This window comes from Cicer arietinum, chromosome 3, assembly GCF_000331145.2.
Source record: "Cicer arietinum cultivar CDC Frontier isolate Library 1 chromosome 3, Cicar.CDCFrontier_v2.0, whole genome shotgun sequence".
NCBI classification, from domain to species: Eukaryota; Viridiplantae; Streptophyta; class Magnoliopsida; order Fabales; family Fabaceae; genus Cicer; species Cicer arietinum.
Window position 1 is genome coordinate 21,004,273 of NC_021162.2, and position 11,764 is coordinate 21,016,036.

An 11,764-nucleotide genomic window follows, 5' to 3' on the forward strand; every position below is an offset into this window, starting at 1 on the left:
ATTTGTTAAGGGTCCCACGTTGGATGAGATAAGGTCCGACAAAGTGTTTATAAATGGTGGGTAATCTTCACCTTAAAACCTAGTTGATATATGAATCACCCCCAAAGGCTATATATTGAATGTTTACAATAATAGTTTAATAAAGTTCCAACATCATACATGAAGCTCCAACATCATACATGAAATACATGAAGAAGACTTAAAGATTATCAATAAGAGTCAGAATCACTTTCAGTTACCCATGTTTCTCCGGTTCAAAGCAGATTCAAAGATTCTTTTAAGCTCCCTCAGAAAGTCGACAAACACAAAAGTTTCTAATTTCTGGTTGCAAATCATGTTTTTACCCATCTTCATTGAAGAATGGATCATCATTTTGTCTACTGGATTAAGCATGGAAGTAACACTATCATCCTTCATTACTTTCTCCATGTTATATAGATAATCATCAATAGCATCCATTGCTTGAACTCTCTTCACAAACTTCATGTCTTCAGCCTTGAAATTTCCAGCTTCCTGAATCATTCTCTCAATTTCTGCAGCTGACAGTCTACCATTTTTGTTCGTTATAGTAATAACTTTCATATTACCACTAGTTTCTTCTTCTGCAGAGACGTTTAATATACCATCAGCATCTAGAGTAAAGCATACTTTGATAGGAAGGCCACGAGGTGCACGACGGACTGAGAGACTAAACAAACCAAGCAGGTTGTTCTCACTGGCTTTTAATCTTTCACCCTCATAAACATTAATTGAGACATGGGATTGATTATCTTTAACTGTTACATATTCTCTTGTCTTCTTGACAGGAATGGAGGTGTTTCTAGGAATCACCACACTCATGACATCTCCTAGTGTGGCCTTACCAAGCGACAGCGGTGTAACATCTTGTAGCACCAAATTTGGAACATTCTTAATGCCTTCACAAAGCAAAGCAGCCTGAACAGCAGCACCATAAGCAACAGCCTCATCTGGGTTGATGCTCATGCACAAATCTTTTCCATTGAAAAATTCTTGCAATAGTTCCTTCACTTTTGGAATCCTAGAAGAACCACCAACAAGGACAACATCATCAACACTACTCTTGTCCATCTTAGCATCAGTAAGACAACTTTTGACAATCTCCAAACACTTCTCAAAGAGATCCATGTTGAGTTGAACAAACTTAGCCCGAGTGACTGACAAATGGAAGTCAATTCCCTTGTATATAGCATCTATGTCAATTATAGCCTCAGTATCGAATGACAGTGTCCTTTTAGCCTTCTCACAAGCAGTTCTCAACCTCCTTAAGGCCCTCGGGTTTCCACTAATGTCCACTTTGTACTTCCTCTTAAATTCCTTTACAGAATGGTTCACCATTCGGTTATCAAAGTCTTCTCCTCCAAGGTGTGTATCTCCAGCTGTGGCCTTCACTTCAAAGCTATCATCCTTAAGTGTGAGAAGCGACACATCAAACGTGCCACCACCAAGATCAAATATGAAGACATTTCTTTTTCCAACATTATGTGCTCTCTTTTGAAGACCATATGCAAGAGCAGCAGCAGTAGGTTCATTGATTATCCGCATTACATTGAGGCCAGCAATGGCACCAGCATCTTTTGTAGCTTTTCTTTGAGAATCATTGAAATAAGCAGGCACGGTAACAACTGCATTCTTGACAGGTGACTCCAAAAATTTCTCTGCAATCTCGCGCATCTTTGTGAGAATCATAGATGAGATTTCCTCAGCACAAAGGGACTTTTCGCCACCTTTATACTTCACAATGATCTTTGGCTTGTCATCAGTACCAGCAACAACCTTAAATGGCCATAACTGAATGTCATTCTGAATAACAGAATCACTATATTTCCTTCCAATCAACCTCTTTGCATCTGCAGCAACAAAAAATTTTGTTAGCATAATAGCTGAACAGAATAATACTAATAGTAATCACTACCCATATACAAACTGAATACAAAATTTTGGTGTAACATTTTTCTCTTCCAAATTTACCATTTATTTAAACTTTTTTATAATTTTATTCTCCTTACCAATCAAATAACTTAATTTTTTCAAATGAGAAAATAGAAAATGCATAATAAATGTAAACTAGTTTTACACTAATGTCCAATAAGATTGAAGGATGTAGTGGTTATTTTTAAAAAAGGGTTACAATATATGATTATATGGCACGATGAAAGGTTGTCATTAGGCGATGTTTTACACCATAAGTGCATAACCATTAAGCTCTTTTCAAATAACCAAAGACAGACACACAAGTGTCCATATAAACCATAGTAAAATAACTAAAAAGTAATATATAAATAGGAAGGTAAAAAGATAAATTAACAAAGATAGGATTGGTGATATATAAATTGTTTTATTCTCATAAAAGCGTAGCTAAAAAAACAACTACATATTATTAATGTTTAGTAAGCAAGAAAAATAAAATTAATATTAATTTATAAACCATGCAGGAAGATAAAAGATAAACTACCAAAGACAGTGTTGGTTGGATTAGAAGCAGCCTGATTCTTAGCAGCTTCACTAATCAACCTTTGATCATTAGTGAAAGCAACAAAAGAAGGAGTGGTTTTGTTGCCTTGATCATTATGGATAATCTCTGCACGATTGTTTTGGCCTTGCCAAACTGCTACACATGAATAGGTTGTTCCAAGGTCTATTCCAATTGCTGGACCCTTGTATTTTTTTGCCATTCTCTCTTTCAAGTGATTGAACACTATTTTGCTTTAGTGAACTTCTGAATTCAGATTAGCATTTTCCTTGTTTAATACTATACCGGGTTGGTTTTTATACATGTGGAGTATAATGTGTCACCATCTATCTATCTATACATAATAATATATCAAACTTTATTTTATGGCAAGTTTGACACATGAGACTACTTAGATTAATATAATCTTTCTATAAGTAGACATATGCTATTATTATTTTATTTTATATCTTTTTTTTTGTTTATTTACTATTATTCAATACATGTTTGTTTTCGTTGAAAGAACACAAGCAATGCATTGCAAAATTGTCATTATTTATCGCCGTTGTTGACTATCCAATCACATCTTACACAAACAATGCATTGAAAATGCATCTGTCAAGAATGAAAGCACCCTTTCTCCAAAAAAAATAGCAAGTCCCGATTGTATTTTGAGTGGTTCCAAATACAAGACTTAATGTGTAAGATGCATTTTCCATTAGACTTATTAAAATAAATGATTATTTCGGCATTTAAGAACTCAACCAACAATTATAAATAAATAAAAAACACAATCTTCCAACTTCATTTACATAAAAAATGAAAATGACCTATTCTCCCCTTTGTAACGTAAGGTAATGTACTCTTGTTAAAATAATATTGAGATCTACAATAAGAATTAACCAACAAAATAGAAGACAAACAATTACAGAGAAAACAAACGAAAACGAAGAACGTTCTTAATATTTCAACAGGTTGCAGTAACTCCACAGGCTTTTGGTGCTCAGCCTTTACTTGTTGACACACTAAGCACTTAGAGACAAAATCTACTACGCCTCTCTTCATCCCTTCCCACCAATACAATTCTCTCAAGTCTTGATACATCTTATTAGAAACTGGGTGAATAATATAAGAAAAATGATGAGCTTCCTCTAAACTTTTCCTCCTTAAGCCACCAATATTTGGAACACACAGTCGAGACTTCAACCTCAGCACACCATCAAAATCAACTAAAAAGTCTGAAATTTTATCATTCTGAATATTATTTACCATATTCACCAAGTATGGGTCTTGACTTTGAGCTTCCTTTACTTGTTGACACACTAAGCACTTAGAGACAAAATCTGCTATGTCTCTCTTCATCCCTTCCCACCAATACAATTCTCTCAAGTCTTGATACGTCCTATTAGAAACTGGGTGAATAGTATAAGAAGAATGATGAGCCTCCTCTAAAACTTTCCTCCTTAAGCCACCAACATTTGGAACACACAGTCAAAACTTCAACCTCAGCACACCATCAAAATCAACTGAAAAGTCTGATATTTTACCATTCTGAATATTATTTATCATATTCACCAAGTATGGATCTTGACATTAAGCTTCCTTGATATCATCAACTATGGTCAGAAGAATTTGTACATAGGCTTAAAATAAACTCGAATGATCAAGTTCAAATTGAATTCCACTTTCAACAATTTCTTGAAATTCTTTAACTATTGGCCTTTTTACTTTTTTTATATGAGCGAGACTACCCATGGATTTCCTACTCAAAGAACCTGCAACAACATTTGCCTTCCCTGGGTGGTATAAGATTGTGCAATCATAATCTTTCAAGAGTTCCATCCATCTTCTTTTTCTTAAATTTAAATTTCGCTGTTGAAAGATATACTTAAGACTTTTATGATCGGTATAAATCTCACAAGTTTCCCCATATAGATAGTGTCTTCAAATCTTAAGAGCGAAAACCACTGCAGCCATTTCTAAATCATGTGTGGGATAGTTCACCTCATGCCTCTTGAGTTGTCTAGATGCATAGAAAATAACCTTACCTTGTTGGATAAGTACACAACCAAAACTAACTCTAGAAGCATCGCAATAAACTGCATAAGTTTCACCATATATGGGTACTGCCAAAATAAGTGCTGACGTCAAGCACTCCTTTAATTTTTGAAAGCTTTCCTCACATACATCAGTCCATCAGAACTCAACTTTCTTCTGGGTCAACCTAGTCAACGAAGAAGCAATTTTTGAGAAATCTTTTACAAAACGTCGATAATAACCAGATAAACCAAGAAAACTCTAAATGCCTTTTACTATGGTAGGTCTGGGCCAATCCCGCACTGCTTCCACCTTACTTGGATCAACACTTATTCCATTCTTAGACACAACATGACCTAAAAATGCGACACTATCCAGCCCAAACTAACATTTAGAGAATTTGCCATATAATTGTTTATCTCTTAAGGAAACAAACCTTAAATGTCGCTCGGGTTTCTTCTTTACTCTTAGAATAAAAAAGGATATCATCAATAAACACAAGCACAAATTGATCCAAGAATGGTTTAAAAACGCGATTCATCAAATCCATAAAAGTTGATGGGGCATTAGTAAGCACAAAGGAAATAACCAGGAATTCATAATATCCTTAACGCGTGAAGAAGGTTGTCTTCGTTATATCATCCCTCTTAATCTTCAACTGGTGATACCCTGATCGTAAATTGATCTTAGAAAAACATTAAGCTCCTTGAAGTTGATCAAACAACTCATCAATCAGTGGCAAAGGGTCTTTATTCTTTACAGTTACTTTATTCAACTTTCTATAGTCTACACACAACCGCATAGATCCATCTTTCTTCTTTACAAATAATACTGGTGCTCCCCAAGGAGAAGAACTTGGACGAATAAAACCTTTATCAAGAAGATCTTGAAGTTGTTCCCTTAACTCCTTAAGTTCTGTTGGGTAATACGATAAGGAGGTATGGATATATGATGAGTGTAAGGAAATAAGTCTATAGAGGACTCGATCTCCCTATCAGGTGTCAACCCATGAATTTCTTTAGGAAAAACATCTAGAAATTCACATGTTATTGGAATTTTTTCCAATTTCTCCTCAGCAACTTGTGTATCCCTTACCAAGGCTAAGTACGCTTGACAACCTCTTCTCATTAACTTTCTAGCTCTCAAGGTTGAGATTTGGTTATGTGGTACCCAACAACGTTTTCCTTGAAACGACAAGACTGAGTGCCCAGGTATCTCAAATTTCACTACTTTGTTATGACAATCCAAAGTGGCATGATGAAAAGCCAACCAATCTATACCCAAAATCACATCAAAATCTATCAAGTCAATAACTATTAAATCTACTAGCAACACCTTGCCCTTAATAGTTATATCACAAGAACGATACACCGACTTAGCAAGCAAGTTTCCTCCAACAGGTGTAGCTACAACTAAAGTCTCTTCTAAAGAAGATGGACATTTACCAAGTCGAGTAGCAAACCACAAAGATACAAAAGAATGAGAAGCTCCAGGATAAAATAAAACATGAGCATCTCTCGAACAAATAGAAAGTATACCTGTAACTACTGCATTGGATGTCTGAGCATCCTAACGAGTCAAAGAAAAAACACTCGAGCCTGACCTCTTCCTGTTGGTAACTGACCTCTACCACCAAATCCGCTACCTCCCTGCTGAGATGTTCTTGAACCTCTGACATAAGATTTTACACTTTGTCGCACAGATACAGAATGAGCCTGCGAAGATGCCAAAGTTGTCGGTGCTGATGCATAACTAGAGGATGGATGTGTCGTGTCTATAGGACAATCCCTCATGATATGACCTACTTGGCCACATTGATAGCACACCTTACCATTACCATCTCTGGAACAATTTCCAAAGTGAAACCTACCACAAATAGAACATCGTGTAGCTGAGGATTGTGATGCTACTCTAGAATCAGATCTACGACTCTGGACTATCCCAGAAGACTGCCCGCTATGACCACCTCTTTGAGACATGAGTCTTTGCTGCCCTTGATAACCAAACACACCTCTACCACCATGATTCATATAGTTATTGTAAGATTCTTCAACCCTTTGTTTCTTCCGTGAATCTTGTATATTGCCTCATTTTTCCTTTTGCATTTCTCAATCTGAAGAGCCAAAATCAAAACCTCAACAAAAGTAGAACAATTCAACCCAACCACATATCTAAATAAGTAATCCCTAAATCCTTTGATGAACCTCTTGACACGCATCTCTTTAGTGATATGGTAAGGAACGTTTCTAGAGAGCTATGTAAAACGAGCACTATACTCTGAAACTGTCATACCATCTGTTTCCTCCAATGGCACAAGCTCATGATCTAATCCATCTCTAACACTTTGCGGAAGAAAACGAGTCATGAACAACTGAGAGAACTCTCTTTGTGCTAAAGAAAGTGACCCGACATGCCTACCACGTGACATTATATCAAACTAATCTCGGGCCACGCCTATTAGCTGAAAGGATGTCAATTCCACTACTCTTACCTCAAAATAATCCAATACTCTCCAAAGCCTCTCTAGACTATCAATGAATTTTTGTGGGTCCTCAATTGCGCTACACTCAAAAAAATAGGGGGTTTAAGTTTCATGAAGTCTGGTAAAGTAACCTCAATACCCTTCATTGCTGTAGTCGTTTGATGCTCAACTTGTCCAACCTCTTATTGACCATTGAGATTTTCATGTCTTTGATCACCCTTCTATTGTTGTCCGAAGGCAACCCCAACAAGTTGTTGCACAACCTGCTGTAATCCCAACAGACCAGCAGCAAACTCTTCCATGGCTGGATTTCCGAGCCTTATTCTAGGTACCTCAACATCGGTATCCAAGCCACGTCTGCCAACATTAGCTCTACACCTATTTTGAGCACGAACTAAAACACAACCTCATTGACAAGCGCCTTAGGCTTGAGCGATTGACTCATCAACAATTTCCCTTATAGTAGGATTCCTAGTCTTTGGTGGCATTCTCACCTAATCAAATAACATTAATCAAAAGTTGAACAAGACGACAAGAAAATGTGGAAAAACAAAGCTTCATACAACAGATAAGACTCTCATAGAGTGCTAATAGCCCTTGCAAGTAAGTTGTGCCTGGGTACACAATTTACTAATGAGAATCTATTATCAACCTAGTTTGCAGCTATGAGAACCTACGATTGAGCTCTGATACCAAATTTGTCATGAACCGAAAACTAAACGATGTGACCAGCACACAAGCATTACTCATAGACTGGAAAACCTACCAACAAACTATTATGCGACTAATTAGTCCTCAATAATCATTTCAAAACAATATATAATTTCTCTCGAAGTTTCGACAAAGTACCCTCTATAACTTCAACGTTCCCAAATTTATAAAATTCCTGTTTAACTTTCAATTCAGTCATAATCAAAAGTGCATAATCTAATTGTTTAACACATTTTACAAAAAAGACTTTCTAGACTCCAAAAGAGCTTCAAATTACATCATGACTCAATAGACTTTACAAAAAAAAAAAAGGTCCTCGATCAAAGAAGCCTACCAAAACAAATATGTTCCAAACTTGAATTTACTAAAAGCTTGCTACTTAGCTTCCTGCGAATCTTAAAAAAATAAACAACATGAAAGGGTAAGTCACAAAGACTTAATGAGGAGACAACAACCACCATCAACTAGAAGGGAAACACAAAAAGGTACGAATGACTATTTTTCAATCTTGTAGTGATTATGTTATACACATAATAAAACCATTAAACTTATAATTTAGTTGTTCAGATAGAAATATTAAAAATTTAATTAATAGCGAAGCGAAATCAAAATGAAGAACCTTAAAATCATCATAGAAAATCAAATCAGTAAAAATACAAATTTTTGAGAATCAAGAGGCGACTTCATCTCATTGATAGCCCTTTCCCTTAGTGGTGGCTCCATCTAACTGATAGCTCTCTCCTCTTAATCCCGCAACGCATCATCACATATCAATTAGGGAGCTTACATCTCATTGATAGCCCTCTCCTCTTAAGGATGAAATTTCTCATAGGGCGACTCCATATAACGTGTAACTCTCCCTAATCAAACGAGGTAACTAGGTACACCTAACATTGTTAACGATTTCATAATTATAACAACAATTTCCGGAAACACGTATATAAATCATCTCTCATTTTACGTAATTCATGGAAAACATATTTAATCGCATAACAATTCAATATTTAAATACTTTTAACTCATACGTAAATCAAACTAATAATATATTACTTAACAAAGTCTATTAAAATAAATAAATGACGAAATCGAGATAAATTTCAAAGGTTGCGTTCCCTAAATTTTAAATAAATACTTTAACATAGAAAACGAGTAAGATAATAATTATAGCAAAAATAAAAATGTGATAATGACTGTCGTCTATTCACTCTATGGAGAATCGGTTAAGTCTGTCTTCCAACAACTCTCAGAGTAGCAGGCAAGACTTCAACTGACAAATCTCAGGATAAGTGAGTGCAATTATATACGGAAAGAATCCTATGTTAGTCTTTGTTTAATGTAAGTGTTGTAAACCTTAATCAGGGAGCGTACAGTTGCTTCCCTCTTATCTCTTGGAGCAGCACCACAAACACATACCAATCCATGTCCATAACATCTTTCTGGTAGAACAACAACTGATCTAGCTTCTGCAAATGGACACAAAGACAACCTTGCAGATCTGAATGGAACTTGTACCGTTAGTGCAAGGAGTTAGACTTCATAATTTTTTTTTCTTCCAATCCACTTCTTTGTACCTTTCACAATGATGCCGAGAACAAAAACAAGAATGAGGTTGAGAATAACGTCAAAAATGGTGATGGAGAACGAGATGGAGGATGAAGACGTCGAAAACGGAAAACAAAGAACAAGATAGAGGAGGATGGAGAACGAGAACAAAAATGGAGAACGATATGTTTGAAGTGATTTTAGGTTTCACATGGGATTGGATAATGAACTAGAAGAATATGGTTTTTAGTTTTATTTTTTATTTATATTTTTTTTCTTTTAAAAAAATGAAACGGAGCCTTTCAAAATTAAAACACAATTCTGATTTATTCCTAGTTCACCAATAAGTCCTTTCATCCATAAAGCTTCTTTAATACCTTAAGTAAGCGCAATGAATTCAGCTTGAGTTGTAGAAAGTGCTACCACCAACTGTGTAATTGCTCTCTAACTTATTGCAATCTCATATAGAGTAAAAACATAATCATAAATTGATTTTCTAGTGTCCATATTTCCAGCATAATTCGAGTCCATATATCCTTTGATTGTTTCCTTGTCATGATGAGTCTTTTTGAACTTAAAACATCCTGTCAGTGAGCCATTAAAGTACCTCATAATCCACTTGAGTGCTGACCAATGAAGTCCTCCTGGATCAGTCATAAATCTGCTGACAACATTCACAGCATAAGCCAAATATGGTATGCTGCAGATCATTCCATACATTATGCTGCCAACTCCACTAGCATAAGGACTAATACTCATTCTTTGTCTTTCCTCATCTTTCTTAGGTGAGTCTTGCATAGGAAATTTGAAATTTTGCCCCAAAGGAGTAGTAACATGTCTTGCTTCATGCATTTTATATTTAGTGACAACTTTCTTCAAGTAGGCAGCTTGTGAAAGAAATAGTTCCCCCTTCATTATGTTTCATTTTATATCCATACCTAAGATCCTCTTGGCCTATCCAAGTTCTTTCATCTCAAACTCATTACTAAGATCGGCTTTGAGCCTTTTAATTTGGTCTTTACTTGAGCTTGCAAGAAGAATATCATCCACATATAGTAATAGGTAAGTTGGAGAACAATCTTGACCTTCCTGGAAAAAAAGGAGAATGTTCTTGAGCTGGAGAACATTCTTGACTTTCCTATTTTAGAATGTAAACACAAATGTCAAAACTACATCTTTGGAAACCAATTCTTATCATGAAATCAGCAAACTTCATGTACCATTGTCTAGGACTTTTCTTTAGGCCATACAATGACTTTTTAAGAAGACAAACCTTGTTGCTGCCTTTAGCAAATCCTTCAGATTGCTGCATATAAATGGTTTCTTCCAGATCCCCATTTAGAAATGTTGTTTTGACATCCAGCTGCTCTAATTCCAAGTCTTGTTGAGTTACAATTGAAAGTAGAATTCTGATTGAACAGTGTTTTACAACAGGTACAAATACTTCATTGAAATCAGATCCATCAAGCTGAGAAAATCCCTTTGCATCTAATCTTGCTTTGAACCTTATCTTCTCTTGACCTTGAATACCTTCCTTTTTCTTGATCACCCATTTTAATCTAATTACTCTTTAACTCTTAGGAATGTCAACCAAAATCCAGGTTTGATTCTTTTCTAATGACTACATCTCTTCATTCATAGTTGTAATCCAAGCTTCTTTGTCTTCACTGTTAATGGCTTCCCTATAGTTGCTTGGTTCATCTCTTTGAAGATCTTCAGCAACACTTAAAGCATAACACATTAAATCTACTTCACCATATCTGATTGGAGACTTGATAACCCTTTTTCTATATCCCTTACCAAGTTGTAATTGGCCAAACTTGGTTCTGTTGCAGCTTTATCATTGAGTGATGTATCTTTTATGTCTTCATGATTAATCTCTTAATCTTCAGGTGACTCTACCTCAATCTAAACACTCTCAGTATTGATGTTTGAAGCACATACAAACAGAGAATGTTCTTCGTTTCTACAACACTAAAATAGAGAATGTTCTCCGTTTTTGCAGAACTGAAATGGAGAATGTTCTTTGTCAATCATGGGCATTCTTGTTTCATCAAAAACTACATCTCTTCACATGATGCACTTAGGTACACCTTGGTCAATCCTCCACAACTTGTAACCTTTTATTCCTTTAGGATATCTAATGAAAACACATTTGATTGCTCTAGGATCCAATTTATCTTGCCTTGTGTCAGCAAATGCTAAGGAACCAAATACCTTCAGATTTGAGTAGTTAGCTGGTTTCCCATTCCACATCTCAATTGGTATCTTAAATCCAATAGCTGATGAAGGGCATCTATTGATCAAATACACTACTGTAACTGCAGCTTCTCCCCATAATGTCTTAGGCAGCCCTGCAATCAAGATCATACATTTGACCTTTTCCAAGATTGTCATGTTCATCCTTTTAGCAATGCCATTTTGTTGAGGAGTGCTTGCAACTGTTCTATGTCATTGAATACCTAAGTCCATGCAATACTTATTAAACTGCTCTAAAAGATACTTAAGGCCATTGCCAGTTC

General features: G+C 35.7%; 1 protein-coding gene and 1 long non-coding RNA gene across 3 annotated transcripts in view; one reads left to right on the top strand and one right to left on the bottom strand.

Annotated features, from left to right (window-relative positions):
• LOC113784761 (uncharacterized) overlaps positions 1–1,967 on the top strand; it is a 3,395-nt gene extending 1,428 nt beyond the window's left edge. Inside the window, exons 3-4 of one of the 2 annotated variants that reach the window (XR_012162188.1) lie at positions 594–705; positions 807–1,967. This is a non-coding gene — a long non-coding RNA (uncharacterized lncRNA). The remainder of the gene's footprint in view (positions 1–593; positions 706–806) is intronic. The other variant, XR_012162187.1, reaches the window with a different exon arrangement.
• Positions 84–2,819, bottom strand: LOC105851304 (heat shock cognate 70 kDa protein-like). The gene is made up of 2 exons (XM_027331021.2): positions 2,474–2,819; positions 84–1,868 (listed from the first exon to the last, which is right to left on the bottom strand). Exons 1-2 carry the CDS (start codon positions 2,691–2,693, stop codon positions 232–234), a joined length of 1,857 nt encoding a protein of 618 aa, XP_027186822.2. The 5' UTR covers positions 2,694–2,819; the 3' UTR covers positions 84–231.
• Positions 2,820–11,764: the final 8,945 nt, after the last annotated feature.